Below are 26,115 nucleotides of genomic sequence, written 5' to 3'. Positions count from 1 at the left end.
CCAGCGGTGTGATGCCGGCGCGCTGCCGCTTTAGTCGCGGAGGCTCTTTCTTAAATACATTTTGATAATTTTGAAGCCGTTTAATGCCCATATGTTGCGACATTTTACGAAAGAAAATTTTCGCACCATATTTTCTTCAAATGATCACGATTTGATTTTGTTTTTATCCCATACGTTTGGGGCCCGCTGAGACGAATCAATTGACACTTCATATGACATGCTATCACGCCGGAGTCCAGAGCTACACTAAGTGTTAACTGCGCGGCACGGCGATTTAAGTACCTTAATATGACAGTATTATTGATATTGCTTTATGTCGCACCGACAAAGAAAGGTCCTATGGCGACGATGAGATAGGGCTAGAATTAGGAAGGAAGCCACCATGGCCTTTATTAAGGTACAGCCACAGCATTTATCTGGTACAATAATGGGAAACCACCAAATACCTTCTTCAGGGCTGTCAACCGTGGGGTTCGAGCTGAATGTAAGCTAACAGTTACGTGATTCAAACCGCGTAGGCAACTCACTAGGTAAGGCAGCAGCAGGCAGCAGTACTGCATCACCAAATGACGTCATACTGAGGAGAGAGACTCGACCTAGGTACATTGATACTGCTTCTTTACAACAACATATTGAACACCGTCGCCACACATGATTTCTAGAAAATATTTCGATTTTAAAAATTCTATTTATTTTTTTGTAACGTTCACAGGTTAAGTACGGTTCAGAAAGTATTCTACATCATAAACGCAAATAATGATGACAGATGGGGCTTTTTTTCTTAAGCCCCAAGTGATCATAGCACAGTGCTATATTATAACCTGTGTTTTTTCTTTCTAATTACATACTATTGGAGATCCACACTTCACAATAAATAATAATAATAATAATAATAATAATAATAATAATAATAATAATAATAATAATCGAGCTCGATATTTCCACTATTTACCCATGGGTTTAGATAATTGTTTCCAAGTTATACTAGTCCATTACACTTGCATCAAAGTATGTGCATTAATTACCGCGAATCAGCGGGAGTGTACTTTATCTGGAGATAACCTGCATTTGTTTTCGTCCAACCGTTATTTCTTCTTTACTGTCTGCCCAAAAATTGAAAACGGATGCACCTCATTTGCGGTGAAACTGAGAAAGTTGACTGCTCGTATCATCTTTGATTGATACAAGATGGATCATTAGAAAGCGTATGCGTTTTTTGTTATTCCGTTTCCACTCCTTATGTCGACAGATAAAAAACAGAAAGAAAGCTTGCGTAGTTAACAGAGATTAAGACATTTCAAGGTGTAATAACCGCAATGGTTATATTATTGGTTTTACATCTCGTCCTGATGGCAAGATGTCATCTTTGTTTTAATGTAATTTCGTGTGATTAATGATAGCCTGCTACAGCTCTTGTAAGGCAGGCCCTCGAACGAGGATGGGCGGCATCTAGCGTGTACTGTATGGGAAACTGCGTGTTATTGTAGTGTGAGAGTTTCAGGGATGTTGGAGACAGCACAAACATTCAGTCCCCGAGCCAAGGGCATGAACCATTTAAGATTAAAATCACCCCGCCCGGCTGGGAATTGAACCCGGCGCCCTCTGAATTAACTGAACATTCAGCCAAGGAGCCGGACTAAATTCGCGTCCTCGCTCAAGATGGAGCAGCTTTGTTTTGGCACACCCCCAACTGAAGAGACTTGCGTGTACCTTACATTTGTGGCAGGACCGGGAAACAAGCCCGAACCTCCGAGGAAGGCAGCTAATACATCTTCCTTTGCAAATGGTACCCTATTGTTTATATTTGCCGCACTGATGCTGGGCTACGGAAGTTGCTGGTGACAGCAAATTCAACGTCTCCCGGTCAGATGGAAGAACGCTCGTGTGGCAAAAAAAGAGAGAGAGTGTACTTCAACTGGGGTTTTTAGTAAATAGTAGGCATCACAGTATGAGCCTCAACCCCCCTTTAGAAATAATAATATTATCATCTTTCTTTCTTAATCTGTTTATCCTCCAAACTAAACAACAAACAAACCCCATGGCACTACAGCCCTTGAAGGGCCTTGGCTTACCAAGCGACCGCTGCTCAGCCCGAAGGCCTGCAGATTACTAGGTGTCGTGTGATCAGCACGACGAATCCTCTCGGCCGCTATTCTTGGCTGTTTATCCTCCAGGGTTGATTTTTCCCTCGGACTCAGCTAGGAATCCCACCTCTACGGCCTCAAGGGCAGTGTACTGGAGCGTGATACTTTGGGTCGGGGATACAACTGGGGAGAATGACCAGTACCTCGCTCAGGCGGCCTCACCTGCTATGCCGAACAGGGGCGTAGTGAAGGGATGGGAAGATTGGATGGGACAGGTAAGGAAGAGGAAAGGAAGAGGCCGTGGCTTTAAGTTAGGTACCATCCCGGCATTTGCCTGAAGGAGAAGTGGGAAACCACGGAAAACCACTTCCAGGATGGTTGAGGTGGGAATCGAACCCACCTCTATTCAGTTGACCTCCCGAGGCTGAGTGGACCCCATTCCAGCCCTCGTACTACTTTTTCAAATTTCGTGGCAGAGCCGGGAACGAACCCGGACATCCGAGGGTGGCAGCTAATCACGCTAACCACTACACCACAGAGGCGTACATCTACTCTAATTCTCTGAGTTCTATTTTCTAGAAATATAGCCACCCATTCACTCACTCTTTTTTCTAGTCAAATTGCACTCATTTTTGCCAGTAGTCTTCCATGATCTACCCTATCAAATGCCTTAGATAGGTCAATCGCAATACAGTACATTTGGCCTCCTGAATCCAGGATATCTGCTATATCTTGCTGAAATCCTACAAGCTGAGTTTCAGTGGAATAACCAGGACTCATCTTAGGAACCCTTTGTCGCCAACCTACACTCCCAAGTTGAGAGACCCTGGGGTCCCTTTTAGTAGCGCCTTACGACAGGCAGGGGATACCGTGGATTTTATTCTACTGCCCCACCCACAGGAGTTCGGTGCTGTTGTGCCAGATGACTTTTATACTTACCGAGCGAGTTAGCCGTGCGTAACTGTGAGCTTGCATTCGGAAGATGGTGGGTTCGAATCCCACCGTCGGCAGCAAATATTTTTTATAGGAAGGGGAGTTAGGGATTGGAATAACTTACCAAGGGAGATGTTCAATAAATTTCCAATTTCTTTGCAATCATTTAAGAAAAGGCTAGGAAAACAACAGATAGGGAATCTGCCACCTGGGTGACTGCCCTAAATGCAGATCAGTAGTGATTGAAAAACATCTTTCCTAAACCCAAACTGCCTTCTGTCAAACCAGTTATGTATTTTAAGTCCAATATCAGCCCCCAGCAGCATGGAGGTGAGAAGGAGTGAAAAAGAAAATGTCCAAAATGACAGATTATGGATGTATGTATGTGTGTATGTTCCAGCATAGCTTTCAACTAAACATGGTACACGCATGACTTACTATTTGAGAAACAGCTGTTGAGTAAGACACGCCTACGGGCGGATGTGGAAAGCCAGTGCCCTAGCCATGGAAATTCATTACACGCAGTTAAAATTTCAGAGAGGGCCGGGAATCGAAGCCTCTACACTGACCATTCAGCCAAGGAGCCTGTCTTTCACTGTCAAAATAATTATTAATGTTAAATAGAAAATAAATAACTTCTCGTTTTTCGAAAAGCTAAGAATCATGAGCATGTCTTTCAATAAATGAAACTCAAATATTGATAACGAACGATTTATTTGCATCATTTCATAGAGATGTGTACAGAATTTTTTAATATAAATCTACAGCCCGTGCACCTCTCAAGGTCACTGTTGGCAGGCAAAGAATTTTTGACGTCATTTCCGTTACACGTGTTGTCGCCTCGCGTCACGTGACGCACATTTTCGGATGACCCCCAACCCTAAGACATATTCATATCAAAATAAAATTTCTTAACATTAAAATAAATCCAGTACTTATAATCCGAAGACGAATGGACTTCTACCCGCTCTTCAAAACTGGCTATCTTGGGATCAGGAAGCCGACTCACTACCACTTATCCACGGAGGGGGCTAGCCATTATTACAAAACACATTGTTAAAGACTAATCCCTTACCGTTAATGCTCGGTGCTACAACTACAGAATCTAGAAAGAAATGTCAATAACGTTTACCTGTCAGAAAGCATCTTTTTTGAAAACAATGTACGGTACCTTTATGAAATACAAGTCGATGTACTCCTGGTATAATTTTCAACTTACAGCTGAAACGAGTCCTGAAAATTCGGAGTGTGCACTCTACAAGTTAACCTTATCCCGCTGACCTTGAAACGCGTCAAGTGTGATAACTATGATAATGTATAATCGACCTCGGACAACAGCAGGACCCTACAACATATTTTGGACTACCGTAACAGATAAGAATGATTTATATGCCTCACAGGATTGTAAAACGCTTTGTCACCAGTATTAGTCCATAGTCCCAACATTTCTACTGTAAAGGAACATATCTGGCACAAATGTTGTGCCTTCAAGCATAAGGACGAGACTGAAATTGAACTTAAACCCCCCTCCCCCCCCCTCCCAATCTCTCAGTCGTATTGCTTGCTGTCACGATTATTTCTGTTCATCCTCACCGTTGTTTTCACTACCCAAATAATTTATTATATTAATAATTTAGTTTCTTGTATAAAAACCGCAATATTCAATTCCCACACTACAAACAGATAAAATAAATATTTTTTTCCCCTCGAAATACTCTATGTGTAAAGGTAACAGGTTTCATAAGTCAAACGCCTGTGGGTTATACATCAAAACAAATGTCTCCATCTCAGGATTACGAGAAACATCAATATTATTTCACCGGGCGAGTTGGCCGTGCGCGTAGAGGCGCGCGGCTGTGAGGTTGCATCCGGGAGATAGTAGGTTCGAATCCCGCTATCGGCAGCCCTGAAAATGGCTTTCCGTGGTTTCCCATTTTCACACCAGGCAAATGCTGGAGCTGTACCTTAATTAAGGCCACGCCCGCTTCCTTCCAACTCCTAGACCTTTCCTATCCCATCGTCGCCATAAGACCTATCTGTGTCGGTGCGACGTAAAGCACCTAGCAAAAAAAAAAAAAAAAAAATTATTTCAGTAGTATAGATCCCTTTTGCGGCGCTCACAAGTAACTTAATTAAGGTACAGCCCCAGCATTTGTCTGGTCTGAAAATGGGAAACCACAGAAAACCATCTTCAGGGCTGCCGACAGTGGGATTCGAACCCACTATCTCCCGGATGCAATCACAAGTATCCGATCGTGACAAATAGGCATTCAGAAAAAAGAAAATAGACATTAGCAGTGACGAATTGCACTCACATTTCATAAATATCGATAATTTCTTTACAATAGTTTTAAAAAATTATATGAATTGTGCGATTTGCAAATAGTGATGCTGCAGGAAAATACGCGCCATCATTGTTGTCCACTTCACGTTTTGGCCGCTGGGACGCCTTTATTATGCCTTTATAATATGCTGTAATTATCAGTTAAGAAAAGAATAATAGTAAAACCAAAAATTACTTCCGAAACATTCGTCAGTGTAATAATGCACTTGATGTGCTTCCGTTCAAGTGGATACCATAAATGTTTAAAAAAATCAAAGATTACATGAAGTGTAAGACTGATATGTGTATTCCTTAGTTCACCAGGGGGCTACTTCACCACATATTTTATGAGAATGCGAGATTTCTCGCACGGTTCCCCTAGTATTATTTATTGCATTGAGGCCTTTATATCCGCAAAATAGTCATTTATTCGAGTACAGTAATGCGATGCTCAGGTCGATGCAGTTAACTGTATTCGTCCGTAGATGACTATGAAAGTTGTCTCGGCTGGTCTTTCTATACCAGTCCAAGCTGTGAAAACTCTTCTCTGTAGATTTTTCTATGTCAGTCCTATAGATCAGTGGTTCTCAAGGTGGGGGACGCGCCCTCCTAGGAGGGCGTAGAGAGTGATAAAGGGGGGCGCCGGCTCTGATTGAAATATTTATATTTCATATTCTGTAACAAATATTGCTATCCTCAGATTCTCGCATCCATGAACCTAGGCAGGAAGATCTTCCACCGCCATTCAAGACTCAAACTCGTACTTTTGCTGGCTTATTTAAGAAAAACTGACCAGTAGATCCTGCCAGCACGTATTCTAAGAAAAGGTGTATAGTAACATTTCCCACACAACACCCTTACACCCGCCACCCGCAGCGGTATCACCTTACCAAACACTTAATTACCACTAATAACAATAAGTCGCTTGACAATGTGACCGCCATTTCCTTACAAGAATACATTCTTCTATTTCTGCCATTGTCACCTCGATTTCAGCCAGGCCTTTGCAGTCAGTTCAAAGACAGTGAGTGAACAGGTGAATTCTAGTGCGTTTTTAGTGGAAGTGGTTGGCCCGATTGACAAACTAATACAGCACAAGTAAATATTCAGTCGCAATAAAGAACAAGATTCGAATTTAATCAAAGTACATTGTTCTTTCACTTCTACTTCCGCTCCCACCAGCAACGTTAATTCTACACTTAAAAGCAAAATGCGTAAATATCAAGACGATTATCTGACATTAGGCTTTACCAGCATTCTTTTGAATAATATTCAGAAGCAAATACTGTAGATCTTGTGATCCGTATTTGTGCGAAACAGCTTATGGAATGCTAAGAAAGGAAAGGAGAAAAGAGTTAGATATTTCGTGTTTCAAGAAGAGGGGGTGCGACCGAAAATTTTTGAGAAACCCTGCTATAGATGGCTTGGTGAAATAAAGTCAGAATATATATATTAGAAGCTCCAGGAGGCTGCGGGAAAACATTTGTTTATTCAAGTTTATAAACAGTATACATGATTACAAGCATAGGTGAGATCGCAATCGTTGCTGCATGGACAGGGATTGCAGCTTTGTTACTACCAGATGATACGACAATTTACAAAACTTTTGGTTTGCCTGTTCCAGTAACAGATGATGATGATGATGATGATGATGATGATGATGCTTGTTGTTTTAAGGGGCCTAACATCGAGGTCATCGGCCCCTGATGGTACGAAATGAGACGAAATGCAATGACAAAATAAAAATACAAAATCCTCCACTGACCAGAATTCAAAGCGTGAGGACGAAAAATGACCGGTTGGATATGAAGTTAAAACAATCAGTGGAGCCGGGTCCGCAATGCCTCAGTCTCAGAAACTGACGGAAAACAATAGTAATACTGACCAAGGGACTGCTTCTATAGCCCAATATTGAATCGAGGATGCTTGCAAGCTAAAGGGGTCCACAATATAGGTCATCTGGCTCTCATAATGGTAGGCCTACTTATCAACTGGACAGTAAAACCATGGCATTTGACATGGTGCGGTACTAATCAAAAGTTTCGTAGACTAGCGGTATTCCACACATTATGGTACTACTCACAGGTAGTGAAATTCGCATATGTAATACAGACCTAGGGTATTTCAGACATAGCGGCGCCATTTACAGGCAACGCAAACCTATGGTTTTCATCACCTAAGTGTACTAACCACAAGGACTCGTACTATCCCGTGGTGTTCCTTATATAGTGGGTACTAATCATTGGCAAGTCAGAACCCTGGTGTCGCTCATATAGTGCTACTAACCACAGGTACCGTAAAAGCCTGACCGCACGGAGCTCCTGATTGCTACTAATCACAAACCTATTTGGTACCGAACATAATGGTACTACGTGCAAGTAACAGCGACCCATGGTGTTCCCCGCGAGGTGGTACTAATCACAAGTAGTTTCATGGTTCTAATCCAATCATCCCTTGGTCGCCCCTTTTAGTCGCCTCTTACGACAGGCAGGGGATACCATGGGTGTATTCTTCGTCTGCATCCCCCACCCACAGGGGGTAGTGTGTTTGGTCCGCGAGAGGTATTTTATTTCCCTCAAGTCCGCCTGCAAGCCGGTTAGGACCCCCCTATCCGCCACCTGGGACGCGCCACGTGGGAGTATCACCTCTCCCCCTGCCAGCGTAGGAGGTTCGTAGTCCAGTAACAGAAAGTTCAGTTTCGTGTATTAAATGTAAAATTATGGTAGTGTAATTGCCAAGATTCAAAAATACCATTTTATACATAGTCATAACGGAAATGTAAGTTTAAGGCAAATAAATGGTCTTCCGGAGTTCAGTATATTTTCCGTTACTTTTTTCACGCTTCCTTTATCATCAGTTTCATTTTAGTCTTTGTTCACAACTATTACTTCGAGATTTCTCTACGAGCTGACAAGAGAAACATTCCTAATAGAAGACCTCCGACTGATCAGACACCCCCGATGAGATGGAACTCCTCAGACAGAGACTGAAAGTCAGAAATTATTTGAGTTTTATTCTACTGAAGCAGTGACGTAACTGGTCCGAACCGAGCAACATATGGAGTGTCGAGTGAACATAACCTATACATACCTGCCAACTTAACAAAATCAAAAATCAAGAGATGTTGACATGAAAATCAGGAAAAATCAGGAGATACAATTGTTCAAAACTGCTTATTCTACATGTCTTGCGCAATACAGGAGTAATATGGTATATATTACAACACTTCTTGTCTCAAAACCCGACTGTTGTTGTACGAGGCTACAAGGCCAAAAATTGTACATCTCTATTCCCTCATACGAAGTATGTGAGTGAGATGATCGGTCTCTGATAAGCCTTCCAAAAATAGTATGAACTTATGCTCTACACGTGTGAATAAGTCATGCATTTAGATGCCATCACCTAGCAAATGCATGGATTAATATATTGCATCACGCTGCCGCGCGATTATGCGAAGCGCAATGCTATTTTTATCAAGTAATAAATTAAAATTCGCCATAATTGTCTCCAAATGGCTCCTAAAACCTCTAGAAAAGTTATTAGCCGCTATCTTTTAACTTCTGTCACTAAATTACTAAAACAGACTCCAAATCTAGCGACTAGTCTCTAGAATCAACTAGACTAATGTAAACAAGAACATACCGCTCGAGAACGAGAGACTGACCATCGATATACTTGTCGCGATATACAGGTTTCAATAAACATCGCATATTCACGCGTATTTCTCGTATTAGTAAACGTCGATATTCCATTTGAAAGCGGCCAATGAGCGAAGGACTTCCAGCTACTGACGAACAAAGCTGAAATTTGAAAACAAATGTTTGAAGTTCACAAAAAAAAAAAAAAATCGTAAGAGATAATAGAATAATCGGGAGGCGGAAAAAACTGTTGAAAACCGGGAGTCTCCCGCCTAAGTCGGGAAAGTTGGCAGGTATGCTACGTAATTATGAATTCTATGAGAAGGTTGCACATATTGCGTACAAGAGCGTGTTGTAAAGACGTACACATATTTGCCGGCCATCTTAATTTAACCGCTTTAATCCTTGCTCATAAAACCGCACAAAGAACGGGCACTTTAGCTAGTACTGTTAATAAAAATAGGATTGCGTTTGTTTGTTTCGGATAGGATCGAAGACTTCTGGACCGACTGAGCTGAAATTTGGTGTGGATAGTTTGAAATCTCGAGTCACGCAAGGGATATTTTTGATTTTGATATACACAGCTAAAAAAAAAAAATTTAAAAAAATAGGGGAACATGTTTTTGAACGTATGCCAAGCTCCAAAAAACAATACCTCACACCCAAATATATTACCAACTAAACCTTTATAGAACATGTATTTGGGCTGAACGCCTGTTATGTTCAATAATAAAAACTAACTAAACCTTTATCCTTTACCGTTGAAGTATACAAAAGGACATCAATGGATCCACGTTCATTTTCAGAACACAAACGGAAATGTCCAAATAGGGGCGAAAACAAAGTGATAACAGTCATCCAGGATGGATTTTTATCACAGTTGAAGAGCTTCAGTATAGTGTATGTCCTCCACGACCATTTATCACAGCTTGGCACGTACGTAGCATGCTCCGTATAAGTCGACGCAGGTCACGTTGCGGTATCAGGTCCCATTCTTCAATGAGAGACTGTTCGAGGTCTTGGAGAGTCTGTGGTGGAACAGGACGTCCACGAACACTTCTGTCAAGCCTATCCCACACATGATCGATGGGATTAAGGTCGTGACTCACTGCTGGCCATTCCATCTCTTGAATGGCCAGTTCTCGCAAGACAGCTCTGGTGATGCGCGCTACATGAGCCCTGGCATTGTCGTGCATGAGTACGAATTCAGGGCCAACACCGTATGCAGCAACCAACACATGCTGTAGCAGTATCTGCTCGATGTACCCCGCAGCGGTAAGATTACCACAGACGACGACAAGATCCGTACGGTCATCAATACAGATGCCACCCCACACCATCACAGAACCTTGTCCGAATCGGTCGCCTTCCTGGACAACATCTGGCATGTACTGCTCACCACGGCGTCTCCATACACGTTGACGTCCATCACCCTGTGTCAGCGGAAATCTGGACTTGTATGTGAACAACACAGGTCTCCATTGGCGAAGATGCCAATTAACATGGGTACGGGCGAACAGGAGGAGAGCTTCGGGATGTTGCTGCGTTAAACGGGGCACTCAAGCAGGACGTCTGGATCGTAAGGACACTTCTCTTAACCTGTTCCTTACAGTCTGGTCAGATACCGTGACTCCAGTGACCCTCCCGAGGGAGTTGCTAAGGTATCAAGGTATGCTGTACGACCATTGGAACCCTATCCACCAAATTAATGTTCACATACCAGACGTTACAAAACATGTTCCGCTAATTTTTTAAACTGTGTATTTCACCATTTAGAACTCCGGAGCGGCCCTCAGTGGAAATGAAATCTCCGAGAGTAAAGCTACACGCCACCGTACGAGGAAGAGTAGCTTTGATTATAGTGTTTTTTACGGTGATTGTAATCTAAATAGCACCGTGGAAGGAAAGATTAAATTTAGCACTGTGTAACCGAATGAGTTGTACGGGCCTTATGGATGTAGCTTGTATTCTGGAGATCGTAGGTTCGAAACGCTCCATCGGCAGCCTTGGAGATTGTTTTATGTAGTTTCCCCATTTTTACACCAGGCAAATACTGGGGCTGTTATTACGGTCACGGCTCTTCCTTAGCAGTTTTGCCTTTTCCTATCTCATAGTTATCGAAATCTTTTCTGAATTAGCGCGACGAGTGTCCGCAAAAAACCCACACACACAACCTACATCGTAGTGTCACTATTATATGTGCTTACTTGGCAGTAAATATAATAAAATCCCTCCCGGTTCATGCATGTGACTGACCTCTGACGACCGAGACAAGCTATTTTGATATGGATGTAGTCGATGTGACCTATTATTCCACGGAAATTACGCCAAGAAAAACAAAATACACTCGTGTACATAAAAAACAGAACACCTTGAAAGACTAGAGATAGGAAGTTCATATTTACAGGACATTTTCATTAGTATGTTTTGTAGGAACGATTAGCATTTCAGTCACCTAGGTTCAGCATGTGTCCTGTCGCCTAGTAGGCACTGGGTTCTTCATGGACACCGATAACTTGTTCTATGCGTGATGGTATCGACGCGGATAAGGCGCGAATGTCGCCCTGGGGTATAGCCATCCATGCTGCATTCACCTGGTTCCACAGTTCATATTTGGAGCTTGGCATTGGGTCACAGCACCACACCCGGCGTTTCACCATATCCCACACATTCTCGATTGGCGACAAGTCCGTTGATCGGGCGGGCCAGGGCAACAGTCAGACATTGTGTGAGAACAAGAAGGCGCGTGTTCGCGCAGCAACTTGTGGTCGTGCACTGTCCTGCTGAAATATGGTGTCTGGGGTGTCGTGCAAAAGGGTACGGCTACGGGTCGCAGGATGTCATTCATGTAAGTCAAACTGGTCACAGTGCCCTGGACACGCACCAACTGTGATTTGTAGTTGTACCCAATAGCAGCCCACACCATAAGGCCTTGAGTTGGCGCTTTACGTCTTGTGCGAATGCAGCCAATGTGATGCCTGTCCCCCTGTCTGCGGCGAACCAAAATGCAGCCATCGTTTTCAATCAAACAGAACCTGGATTCGTCCGAAAACACTATCTGCTGCCATTCTTGTGCCCAGTGACATCGTTCCATACACCACTGCAGTCTAGCATGTTCATGTACATTAGTCAAAGGTCGGCGGAGAAGTGGATGACGCGCCGGTAACCCAGAACGTAATAAACGGCGACGGACTCCTGATAGTGTACGATGTGTAACACTGTTCCACAGTTGCGCCAGAGCCGGGGAAGATGCAGGTCTGTCCTGCAATGCCATTCGGATGAGGCGTCGATCATTTTTTTTGGGGGGAGGGGGTCGGGTGGTGCGACCAGATCCATCTCGTCGTGTTCTGCGGCCTTCTGTGACCCATCCTGTACACACCCGTTGCACTGCCGACACACTTTGTCCCACATGAGCAACAATTCCCCGGATGGATGCATCACGTTCTCTCATGCAAATAACGCGCCGTCTTTCAAACTCACTCATTTGACGGCACGGTTCTCGCATACGTCTGCGAGGCATCCTGCACGTCTGTTTAAGTCTCACTGATCCATTACCTTCGATTTATAGCGACAATAGGAGCCGCAGACACATTTTACCAGTCGGTAGTGGTGCGCCGAGATATCGATGTGGACCTTGAACCTGAGGGCCGACATGGTTCAAATGGTAATCATTTCTTCAGAACATACTAATGCACATGTCCTGTGAGTATGAACTTCCTATCTCTAGTCTTTCAAGGAGTTCTGGTTTTTAGGGACATGAGTGTATAGGGCCTATACAAATAAGTTGTTTTGGGGACAAAGATTGTTTCAGGCAGATCAAATATGTCTACCTGCGAACAGAAATAAAGCAGCATATTTTGAATTGGTCGACGCACCCACTCGCTACGAAGGTCCGACTGAGTGTGCATAATCGAGCGCTCAAAGAATGAGGCCTCCGCTGGGGAGAGGTTGCATCATTGCGCTAAAATTATGACATTTAGCTGAAGTTTTTAATTACTTACCGATATCGAAAGTATCACTTATAGTTTGTCAGAAACAGCTTGAGAAGAACACGCTGATTTCTGTAATGCCATATTTCCGTGCATACAGGCCTGCGGAGTGAGATGTCACGTCAAAAATATCGCTGACGTAGAACTGTCTTCGAAACATTTTTTTTCTTTTTTTAACGATTGGCTTTAGCCTATGTCGCACAGACACAGATAGGTCTTACTGCGACGACAGGGTAGAAAAGGGCTTGGAGTTGCAGGGAAGCGGTTGTGGCCTTAATTAAGATGGCTTTAGCCTATGTCGCACAGGCACAGATAGGTCTTACTGCGACGACAGGATAGAAAAGGGCTTGGAGTTGGAGGGAAGCGGTTGTGGACTTAATTAAGATACAGCTCCAGTATTTGCCTGGTGTGAAAATGGGAAACCACGGAAAATCATTTTTCAGGATTGCCGACTGTGGGGTTCGAAGCCACTGTCTTCCGAATGCAAGCTCACAGCTGCGCGCCCCTAACTGGCTAACTCGCTTGGTGGAAACAATTCTCGGAGAACAACAAGGACCCATAAGTGTTCACAAATTTGAAAACTTTGATTACCAAAAAAAGAATTGAATTATTCTCTTGTATTGGTTTCGTCCCACTAACTACTATTACGATTTTCGGAGACACGACATGCTGGAATTTCATCCCGCAGGAGTTCTTTTACGTGTCAGTAAATCCACCTAATGTAATTTGTAATTGGTTCATGACAGTGTGAAAGATGATTTACTTACTTTCTCTTTGCCTAAGGAAGACTCTTCCAACATGACCTGCGATGGTGAATAAACAAAAGATAAATACTATATCGTGTTTGCGACATTTTCACTGACTACTTTTGGAAGTTTTTGTTTTTTGTTTTGTTTTGTTACAATTTCCTTCACGTCGCCCCAGACACAGATAGGTCTTATGGCGACGATGGGATAGGAGTAGGAAGGAAGCAGCCTTTGTCTTAATTACGGTACAGTCCTAGCATGGGAAACCATGGAAAACCATCTTCAGGATTGCCGACAATGGCGTTCGAACCCGCTATCTCCCGGATGCAAGCTCACAGCTGCGCGCCCCTAACCGCACGGCCAACCCGCTGGGTATTTGGGGAAGTTGTTTTCTTCGCTCGCCTTCTCATGAATATGCCAATAGGAAATATACTGTATATGAGTGGAGCACTGTTAAAGGAACACAGATATTTGAGGTATGGATTCTAGAACTTATCACATATATCCTGAGGTTTGCTCTCTAATATCCTTCCATAAATATGCTCGAATACTAACTTCTCCCAAAACAAAACACCGAAGGTGTACTTCTGTGCTTCAGTCTAAAATTTCAAAGTGGTTTGAAGAAAACTGATTTAACAAACCCTTCCGCATTGTGTGTGATAACTGCATTCCCTTCGTTCCATTCTCCTGATGTTGAGCCAAGTTGCTGCCGACAGCTTGAAATCTTAATTTCAATCTTAATCCACGGATAAAAAAAAAATACTTTAAACAATCTATCACGTCTACACCAAGTCACAGGTGTGAAGCAATGAAAGAAAGTAGTTATGTTTTATCGGGCTAGAGACGTCACAATTCAACGCTGTTGAACATATCAGTGCTGCCTGATAACCTGTGTTGTACGTGAACTGTCTTTGTGAACGAGTTAGTAATTCCTTAGAACTGGACGGGGAATATATATATATAAAACTAACCCCATGACACTACAGCCCTGAAGGGCCTTTGCCTACCAAGCGACCGCTGCTCAGCCCGAAGGCCTGTAGATTACGAGGTGTCGTGTGGTCAGCACGACCAATCCCCTCAGCCGTTATTCTTGGCTTTCTAGACCGGGGCTCTATCTCACTGTCAAATAGCTCCTCAATTGTAATCACGTAGGCTGAGTGGACCTCGAACCAGCCTTCAGATCCAGGTAAAAATTCCTGACCTGGTCGGGAATCGAACCCGGCGCCTTCGGGTAGGGGCAGGCACGCTACCCACATACCACGGGGTCGGCGGAATACATGTATCCCTAATAATAATAATAATAATAATAATAATAATAATAATAATAATAATAATAATAATAATAATGCATGGCCTCGGCAGTCGAACTGCAATGTTTTCAGTTGACGCATAAATGGACTGAATTGCGCGAACTATATTCAGCGCTCCCAGTAGCGAGAAGCAGAACTCAAACATATAATAATGCTGTTGTTAGTTCGACGGTCGGATGACTTTCCTGACGCCAACCCTATGTGGAGTGATGTATTTATTATTGCGTGTTTCTGGGGTGGTTGGTAATGTGTTGTGTAAATGAAGAGAAGTACATTAAGACGAACACAAACATCCAGTCCATGAGCCAGAGAAATTAACCATATGCAGTTAAAATCCTCGATCCCACCGGGAGTCGAACCTAGCCGAAGGCTAGCATGCTGACCATTCAAGTATGAAGCCGGATCAGTGTTGTCTCTTAGTATACACTCAGGATGAACTGAATTAGAGACGCCGGGCTGTAGTGTTTAGCACCCTCTTTCGCCTTGATGACGGTGGCGATTCAGCGTGGTATGAACTCCACGAGACACCGGGAGCGTTGGGAAGCTACACTGCACAGCCTCCCATAATCAACGAAGGTTGGTCAAAGCACGGTCCATGGTACGCACATTCCTCTCGACAGCAACTCGGATGTGCTTAATGGGACTGAGACCGGGGCTTCTCGGGGTCCAGGCAAGCCTTTTCACATACAGTACATGGAGTGCTCATCGAACCAGTCAACCACAATGGGGGATCGATGGTCTGGGACATTGTCTTGCTGCAGGTACAGGTCACCTGCAGGGTGCTGGAGACAAACAAAAAGGTGAACATGATCTGCCAGCAGGTTCCTGTAGCGTTCACCGGTGAGGGATATTGTCAGATGTACCGGGGTCCCATTGCGTCCTACGTGAACAGTCCCCATACGAGGATACCACCACCACCGGTCTGAACTGCACTATGCTGGCAAGAGAGATCCATTACTTCATGTGGCTGACGACGCATTCGTTGATTATAATAATGATAATGATGAAAATCCTCAGCCTGTTTCCAGTCATTCGACCGGGTCAGGAATGGAATGAATGAAGCACCCCCCCCCCCATCCTGTAGCGAGGACAGGAATTGTGCCGGCTGCCGAAGCCTATCGCACTCCTCTGGGGCAACGATTAATGAATGACAGATGAAATGAAATGATACTGGAGATTTTGCTGGAATGAAATATGACAGGGAAAACCGGAGTACTCGGAGAAAAACCTGTCCCGCCACCGCTTTGTCCAGCACAAATCTCACATGGAGTGACCGGGATTTGAACCACGGAACCCAGTGGTGAGAGGCAGGCACGCCTGAGCCACGGAGGCTCATGATAATGATGCTTGTTGTTTAAAGGGGCCTAATGTTTAAGTCCTCGACCCCTAATGGTACGAGATAAAAGGAAATGTAATGACAAAATTCCAAGAATCATCCAATGACCAGAATTCAAAACATGACAATGAAGAATGAGTGAATGAATATGAATTTAAAGTAATCAGTGGTTCCACCTCACAATACTGAAAGTTAAAATAATTCCGAAAACCATCCACTTACCAGGGGGAAAAAAAAAAGACGACGATGAACAAAGATTATGAACTTAAAAGTCCGACTCGTTGGCTGAACGGTCAGCGTACTGGCCTTCGGTTCAGAGGGCCCCGGGTTCGATTTCCGGCCGGGTCGGGGATTTTAATCTTAATTGGTTGATTCCTACGGCACGGGGGCTGGGTGTATGTGTTGTCTTCATCATCATTTCATCCTCATCACGACGCGCAGGTCGCCTACGGGTGTCAATTAGAAAGACCTGCACCTGGCGAGCCGAACCCGTCCTGGGATATCCCGGCACTAAAAGCCATACGACATTTCACATTTCATGAACTTAAAACAGGGGATCTGACCATAAAATAACTTAAAACAATCGTATAAATGGAACAAGGGACTGCTTCCAAAGCAACATCCTAAATCGATGATGCATGTTGTCTAAACGGGTCAAAAATCCAGGTCACGGGCCCCTCATAATGGTACTAATCGCTGGTAAAATAGAACCATGTTATTCCCCGTGTAGCAGTACTAATCACAAGTACGTAGGCTCACGGTGTTCCTCACATAATGGTACTAGTCACAGGTAACGTAAACCCATGGTTTCGGCATATAGTGGTACTAATCATGGGTACTGTAAACCAATAATGATCCACCGATGATTATACTAATCACAGACCCATGGTGTTCCTCACATAGTGGTATTAATCGCAAGTGAAGTCGACCCATGTTGTTCCTCCCGTGATTGTACTAATCACAGGCAATCTCATGGTTCATGATCCACCACCATCCCTTGGTCGCCCCTTTTAGTCGCCTCTTACGACAGGCAGGGGATACCAGGGGTGTATTCTTCGTCTGCGTCCCCCACACACAGGGAGTGACGCATTCGTTCCTAGCCACCGTAGTGCAGAAACTAATGCCTCGAATCATCTGTCCAGGCGACCTATTTCCATGGTTAGAGCGTCCAACGACGAGGTTCTTTTGCCCACGTAAGCCGTCGTTGCCTTGTGACAGATGTTCAGCAGAGGTACCCTCGTGGGACGCTTGCTTTCGTATACGTGCCAGAAGCGACCGTGCCGGATGCGACCCGGCCATCATCGTGCCAATAGCGACCGAGCGGATAAGCATCCTGCCGCATGCGACCCATCAATCACTTACAATTAATCTGCATTTAAGGCTGTCACCAAGTGGCACATTGCTTATCAGTTACTAACTTAGTCTTTTCTAAAATAAAGGTATGATGCCGTGGTTAGCCGTTTCGAATATCGTTGGACTAAAAAATAATTATAATAACGTTGCTAGCTTTACGTTCCAGTAACTATGTTTCTGGTTTAACGAGACGCCGAGGTGCCGGAATTTAGTCCCGCAGCAGTTATTTTACGTGCCAGTGAAACCACCGACACGAAGCTGACGTATTTGAGCACCTTCAAACATCAACCGGACTGAGCCAGGATCGAACCTGCCAAGTTGGAGTCGGAAGACCAGCACCTCAACCGTCTGAACCACTTAGCCTGGATGAAAACAAATTTTCGCCGTCAGAATGTAGGCCGGCAGGGTAGGAAAGTTGGTGGTATTTGTAATCCCTAGATTGCATGCCAAAAGCCTGGATTCAAATCCAAACTTCTTCGCATTGTTGAAATCGAGTGAGGGAATATGATGCTGATTCGTCCGTCCGATGACCACGTAACATTTTGAACAGGCCCCTTGGTGTTATTCGAGAGGAGTAGGCTACGTGCCGACACCGGGTTTCGCCCTCTTCCTACCTCATTATCACAATCTCACATCCAGAAGCGCAAGCCGCCCGTGGGAATCAGGTAGAAAGACCTGCACCAGGCGAGCCGAAGACGTCCTCGGAATAGAACAAAGACAATTTCATTCCCTACCCCGTAAGCAGTGTTCTCAATTTTTGGCCATTTTTCTGGTTCTCATTTAGCTCTGGGGTGATGACGAAGATTATCAAATGACAATTTGTTTGTCAACGCCGGTCGCATCCGGCACGGTTACATATTATGTGGTCGCTAGAGGCACGGGTTGCATGCGGCACGGTCGCATCTGGCACGCCACCTTCCTTCCGTCCCCATAGCGAGGAGGTGATAGTGAATCGTATGGCTGCTCACTCGTCAATGTTGTCCAGCACTGAATTGACGAGCGATCAGCTGCACTGTGGCCCCTCTATCCGCTCTTACGATCTTGAAATCATTATTTAAGAAAATAGGTAAACAACTGATAGATGTGACGGCCCTAAATACAGGTCGATGACTGATTGATCCGAGCTACGGCAACTTCTGTCATAAACGTGTCGTACACCACGGTAGTCTACCTTGGAGGCGGTGGTTTTCTCCAAATCCACGTATCACGGCACACTCTTGATAAGGCGATCCTTGGAAAGCTCTGTGCCTGCACGACTTCATAGATGGAGTGGCCCATACGCCTGACGCCGACAATATGGCCGTGATCAAATGCGCTGAGGTCTCGTGTCTTACCATTAGCCATACTGTAGTCATCTGTTACTCATAGAGCCCGTACGAGGTTTGACGTCCTCCCTGATACATTCCCCGGGCCAAACACAGCGGCACTACGGCAGCTATCTCTAATTCAATTGCTCATGAGTGTATACTTATAATCCCTGACAGCGCTGTAAAGATTCTCGTGTAAAACCACCGTTGGGACTAGGCCAAAACTGTTACCAAGCAGCCACTATTGTTAAGGCATCAAGTCTTTAAGGTCATTCAATCAATCACTGATCTGCATTTAGGGCAGTCGCCCAGGTAGCAGATTCCCTATCTGTTTGTTTTCCTAGCCTTTTCTTAAATGATTGCAAAGAAATTGGAAATGTATTGAACATCTCCATGGGTAAGTTATTCCAATCCTTAACTCCCCTTCCTATAAACAAATAATTGCCCCAACTTGTCCTCTTCAATTCCAAATTTATCTTCATATTGTCATTGTTGAAATTGAGTTCACTTTTACCAAGCGAGTTGGCCGTGCGAGCTTATGAGGTTGTTGTCGGGAGACTGAGTTAGAATCCTACTGTCGGCAGCCCCGAATAAGGTTTTCGTGGTTTCCCATTTTCACACCTGGCAAATGCCGGGACTGTCTTAATTAAGGCAGAAAAATTAATCAGAAGCGATTAAAATCCGCGAACTGGCCGGGAATCGAGCCCGGGACCCTCTGAACCGAACGCATCAATGATGACCATTTAGCCAAGCAGTCGGATTTATGAAGTCCTATGAAAGTTAGAGGTAATTCAATAAGGTATTTCCTATATAATTTCCCAATAATCAATTCAGTGTTTCAACAATTTTCATGATATCAATTAAATTTCAATGGACACATAATTAACAATCTGAAGACATTTTAACTATATTTTTAGTCTTTGAACACACGAAAATTGACAGTATAAATGAAAGGATTGTGAAAGTATCTGCATTACATATTAGGCATATATGTTTGTAACACCACTCTTTCGAGATAAACTCATCCTCTACCGACGTTGTTTAATAGTCCAAATTAGATCTAAAGAATTCAACGAACATCCCTGGGTCCAAATAAACATATCCATAATAAAATAGCTAAAAGGTTCAGACAAAAATCGGCTACAAGAAAAATGTTTGTGTGTTTGGGAGCGGGAAAAAGGAAACTGCGAGAGTTAAGTACACGTGCTAACTACTAAAGCATTTTGCATTTTTTCACACTTTCAATTTACAAGAGGAATTCGTTCACCAACCATAACTCCGCTCCGTGGCAAACTATTTAACATGCTGGCTTCCTTTTGTCCAAGGGGTCCCAGCTTCGATTCCCGGCTGGGTCGAGGGTTGTAACCCTCGTTAGTTAAGGGGATGGGTGTGTATGTCGTCTTCAACATTAGAATTCATCCTAGGTAGACTCCATTATCACGGATCCACAGGTTACTCATGGGTGTCAACTCAAAAATCTGCGCCAGTCTTCTCCAGAGGCGACACGTCATTATTAACTACTGAAAAGTCATCGTCGTCCTGGACTGAACCAAAAAATACGTTTAGATGTACTACTACTACTACTACTACTATTACTACTACTACTAATAATAATAATACCGGGCGAGTTTGCCACGCGGTTAGGAAGCGCGCAGCTGTGAGCTCGCATCCGGGAGATAGTGGGTTCGAACCCCACTGGCGGCAGCCCTGAAGATGGTTTTCCGTAGTTACCCATTTTCACACCAGGCAAATGCTGGGGCTTTACCTTAATTAAGGCCACGGCCGCTTCCTTCCCATTCCTAGGCCTATCCTCTCCCATCGTCGCCTACCTGTGTCGGTGCGACGTAAAGCAAAATAGCAATAAATACTACTAATAGTTGTTTAAGCTCTACTCTTAACTGCTTTAACACATGTCAGGTGTTCTTTTATTTATCGTATGGCTTTTAGTGCGGGGGACGGGGTGTCCGAGGATATGCTCGGCTCGCTTGGTGCAAGTCTCTATTTGACGTCCATGGGCAACCTGTGCGTCTGGTTGTGGATGATAATTATGATAATGAGGCAGGGAGAGGGTGAAACTTCGGTGACTGCACATAGCCTACTTCTGTCGAACAACACTAAGGAATTTGCTAAAGCTTAACGCCCCCATCCGACGGACGAATCGCCATCAGCAGCGTCATATGCCGTCATTCCATATCAACACTGCGGGGAGGTTTGGTATTGAATCCGGGCTTTTCGTACATGATCTAGTTATTAGAAATGGTATACCACCACCTCTTCTGCCCTGGATGGTGATTACTTTTTCTACAAACCAACGGGATTCGAACCGGATAACCACGCTGTCAGACCATAGAGACCTAACGCCTTAACGATCATGGCCACGAGGCCAAATGCTGTCCCACGGAGTTTTTACACATACCAACGATCTCAGCCAGAATCAGAACTGCTGTCTTGGGTATAGAAGACCACTGACTAAGCCATGCAGATAAAAAGTAACATATGTGCACATGTGCAAGTAACATATGTTTACATAGAACAGGCAGTAAAGGAAATCAAAGAAGAATTAGGAAAGGGAATCACAATCCAAGGAGAGGAAATCAAAACCTTGAGATTTGCCGATGATATTGTTATTTTATCTGAGACTGCAGAAGATCTCGAGAAGATGCTGAATGGTATGGACGAAGTCTTGGGTAAGGAGTACAAGATGAAAATAAATAAGTCCAAAACAAAGGTAATGGAGTGCAGTCGAACGAAGGCAGGTGATGCAGGAAATATTAAATTAGGAAATGAAGTCTTAAAGGAAGTAGATGAATATTGTTACTTGGGTAGTAAAATAACTAACGATGGCAGAAGTACGGAGGACATAAAATGCAGATTAGCACAAGCAAGGAAGAAAAGAAATTTGCTCACTTCAAACATTGATACAGGAATTAGAAAGATGTTTCTGAAGACTTTCGTGTGGAGCGTGGCACTGTATGGAAGTGAAACATGGACGGTAACTAGCTCAGAAAGAAAGAGAATAGAAACTTTTGAAATGTGGTGTTACAGAAGAATGTTGAAGGTGAGATGGATAGATCGAATCACAAATGAAGAGATACTGAATCGAATTGGTGGGAGGAGATTGATTTGGCTAAATTTGACGAGAAGAAGAAATAGAATGATAGGACACATCTTAAGACACCCAGGACTTGTTCAGTTGGTTTTTGAAGGAAGTGTAGGTGGTAAGAACGATAGGGGTAGACAAGGTATGAATATGACAAGCAGATTACAGCAGATATAGGATGCAGTAGTTACGTAGAAATGAAAAGGTTAGCACAGGATAGGGTGGCATGGAGGGCTGCATCAAACCAGTCTATGGACTGATGACTCAAACAACAACAGCAACAACAACATGTGCACTATCGCTAATACTATATTTTCACTTCACAAATAATGTCCAAAGATAATAATGATGATACTAAAAAACATAAGTCCGCTAGAAAAATAGCTCTTGAACATCTGTAGCTTTTCTTCCTTTCATTGAAAGATTGACTGTGGAGTAGTTCGTTTCCTTTCCTCTAAACTCTTCTTGTTATCCTCCTTTTCTTGTAGTCGACTTCTTATGAAAAGCCCAATTCCGAATGCCTATTTTTGTATTATTATTTTGTTGAATACGCGAAAACTCCCCAGCACCCGCAAAATATTATTCATGGTATTCAAAGTATGTACTATATCAGAAAAATAAGTACATAACTTAATGACTGATTGTGATATGTTCTTCAGGAATTCTGTACACGGTCTAAAACATATTGAAGTAATATTAGAGATCGGCATTCGAACTTTGGGTGCACATGAACCGCCAATCACTATGGTTACCACCCGCGTGACGTAGAGCGCACAATGAGTGGGAGGCTTCGAATCGATTTCTAGTTCCATCCTCCAGGAGTGAGCTTGCGCAGCGATTTTTCAGTGTAGATGAAAAGTGAACTTCATTCATCATTTTTAGCGTAGGCGGTTTGTAGTATTTTCGACACCACGAAGACACCTCCAACCCGAATTATGAACCGTAAGTCCCCAATAATAAGGCCCTTCTACTTATGTGAATGGCTGCGAGATGTAAGACTCCAATAATAAGGACCTTCTGCTTATATTAATTGCTGTGACAAGTAACATATGGAACCTAGCTGACCTTGCAAGATCAGGTGATACAAAGGGAAGTGAGGTGTGCAGGTTTTACTGCACGCAACAGAGTGGTAAACATCAAAGGGAATATTTTCGCAGGTTCACTGGTGTGAAGATGTCTCTCAATCACAGAAAACGTACGGTAAAACACTTTTCACACAGAACCGAGATGAGTGGTTCAATCAAGAACCACGGCAATGTTCATAGATATTTGGAGAATGGAATTAGGCTTTTCTGATCTCTTCCATCTCACTTATCTCGTAAAATTTTTCGTATACACAAATAAACGTGGCTAATGACCAAAGATGTGCACAGCCATAAAATTCAAACAATCATCGATAAATAATGGAAACTTCTGCAGCTATAGAGTTCCAGTGAATTTCTCTTCTAAAAATAAATGTAAAAGTATACTTTACCGAAAGGCAGCCTCTGCATGAGAGGAAGTATTTCATAAAATAAAATAATTATTACGAAAAAACTTTTGACGTTTTGTGAAGTATTAGGTACTGGCGGTGATACTAAGAGACTAAATTGGGGTCTGAATGTCTGTCTTTCCGTCTGTCGTCTCCTTTGAAAGTGTAACCCTCTTTAGTTATATTCAGAATCCATAAATACAGTACTTATAACCAGTATCACAAAATCTGAATTTGATTTCATTATCATTTCACTATTTTTTTCAGAAAGAACTTCACGGCACTTTTTAGGTAGAGCTACAGAACATTGTATTTCAAAATGTTCTAACAATATTTAATAATTGCTTAAGTTATTATGATATAATTTTCAAGTTTCATTGCACAGGTTTTACAACACTGAAATCATGTTATCAGGTACTTCGAAAATTTGTTTCGTAGTTAATATGACTAATACCAGGTAATTTTTCGATTTTGGTACAATTCAAGGTTTGACCGGGATCCTCTGTGTTAAATATTTTTAGATCTGCCACTGGAGAACTAGACTTTTACGAGAGCTTTGTACGATACAACGTTCCTCAAAATTATTTATTTTTCTTTAAAATGTTCGGTAAAACTGAATATTAAAAACAAGAACTTTACTACAGCAAAATTAGAATATCGTCATCTTTCATCCCTGGAAGATGAAGAAATAATTAGAACATAAGTCTTACAAAGTACGGTATTGTACCATTCTGGCGACTGACCGTTATTTTTACTTCTGTTCATAACTACAAGACACAGAAATGAGTGGATATACGTGTTCCAGTTAAGCAATACATGAGTAAGGTCATGGATAACAATGTAAACAATAAAATATGTATACCATATGTTAAAGAAAATCTTTGTTAAAAAGCCTCAGAGACCAGACACTTGTCATTTACAATCGAGGTTTCATGGCAACAATTGTGATATTTCGCTGTTTAAGCAGGAATGTAACGTGTTTGTGTTCTCGTGCGAGCATTGACATTACCTGCGAATAGTGTCATTTCGAGTATCATTCACATAACAGAGTGCAATGGAGTACTTACCGTGTTAGGTCTGACATTCGGCATGAGAAGAGAATATTTCTCCACTTTGTAGGCTTCACAGGTTAGTTGAGACACGAATATTGAAAGGAGCACTACTCCAGCTAGCAGCTGGTAGCCGTCCATGTTGGAATGGACTAGCCTCGCTCGCGGAATATGTCCGACTGACAGAATGACGGCGCGGCTCCTTGCTCGGTGAAAGGACCTGCAGCAAGTGGTTGGTCGCAGCAATGCTGGTTAAGCGTTAACGCGCGTGTTAATGACTAAAATCTATCGACCCGCATTCGCGTCTGCGCACTGACCAAATATTGTGAAGGTTCATACACAAACAAAAGGAGGAAAAACGAGTTCCAGCTGCATAGTTCATTCAATCATCTGTTTCTTTACCAGATACATTATTGTGACAACGTTCATTCGTCTGAATATCACTTTCAAGGGCAGGTACAAGGTCGATCTGGAGTTCGCCTGATTCCCCCCATCAAAACGTACCAACCTGTTGTAATGTAAAGTAATATCTTAAACTGTCAGGCGCCATGGCTAAATGATTAGCGTGCTGGCCTGTGGTCACAGGGGTCCCGGGTTCGATTCCCGGGTCGGGAATCTTAACCAAAATAGGTTAATTTCGCTGACACGGGGACTGGGTGTATGTATCGTCTTTATCATCATTTCATCCTCATCCCGACACGCAGGTCGTCTACGTGCCGTCTTCATCATTTCATCCTCATCGCGGGCGTCAAATAAAAAAGACCTGCACCTGGCGAGCCGAACTTGTCCTCGGACACTCCCGGCATTAAAAGCTATACGCCATTTCATTTTCATATCTTAGACTCACGTAGTTTTTAAATAGAGCGGCGCTAAGAAAGTGATACTGCTGGTGAGGGCTGTGAGGGTGCTCCACAAATAATGGAATTACCTTTCTAAGGACAAAATAAAAAAACCAAGGGAATATTAGCCCTTCTTAACGTACATAGTGAAAGAAAGAATAAAATACGATCCCTCGAAGAATAACGGTAAAATGACAGGAAACGGTGTATAGCTTTTAGAACCGGGAGTGTCCGAGGACAAGTTCGGCTCGCCAGATCCAGGTCTTTTAGATTTGACGCCCGTAGGTGGCGTGCGCGTCGTGATGGGGATGAAATAATAACGAGGACGGCACATACACCCAGCCCCCGTGTCAGTGGAATTAACCAATGATGGTTAAAATTCCCGACCCTGTCGGAAATCGAACCCGGGACCCCTGTGACCAAAGACCATCACGCTAACTACTTAGCTATGGAGCCGGACGAAGAACAACGGTATCAGCTGAAGAAAGGGAAGAGCAACGGAAGGTGGGGAAAATGTAAACATAAATTTAATACCGTCGGGTTAAAAAAAAAAAAAAGAACATTTGATCAACGAATAGAAAAGATAAAAGAGCCTGGCACATGTGGAAGTTATACTAGACTCAGTTGGAGCCTCGTG

The 26,115-nt window shown here is 43.3% G+C and overlaps 1 protein-coding gene across 1 annotated transcript in view; it reads right to left on the bottom strand.

Moving 5' to 3' along the window:
* Phm (Peptidylglycine-alpha-hydroxylating monooxygenase) overlaps window positions 1-24,945 on the bottom strand; it is a 107,372-nt gene extending 82,427 nt beyond the window's left edge. Inside the window, exon 1 of the mRNA XM_067157450.2 lies at window positions 24,658-24,945. Within this exon, the coding sequence (XP_067013551.2) occupies window positions 24,658-24,780 (123 nt within the window). The 5' untranslated portion in view covers window positions 24,781-24,945. The remainder of the gene's footprint in view (window positions 1-24,657) is intronic.
* Between the last annotated feature and the right edge of the window lie 1,170 nt (window positions 24,946-26,115).

Source organism: Anabrus simplex, chromosome 1, assembly GCF_040414725.1.
Source record: "Anabrus simplex isolate iqAnaSimp1 chromosome 1, ASM4041472v1, whole genome shotgun sequence".
Taxonomy (NCBI): Eukaryota; Metazoa; Arthropoda; class Insecta; order Orthoptera; family Tettigoniidae; genus Anabrus; species Anabrus simplex.
This window is presented reverse-complemented; position numbering and strand designations above follow the sequence as displayed.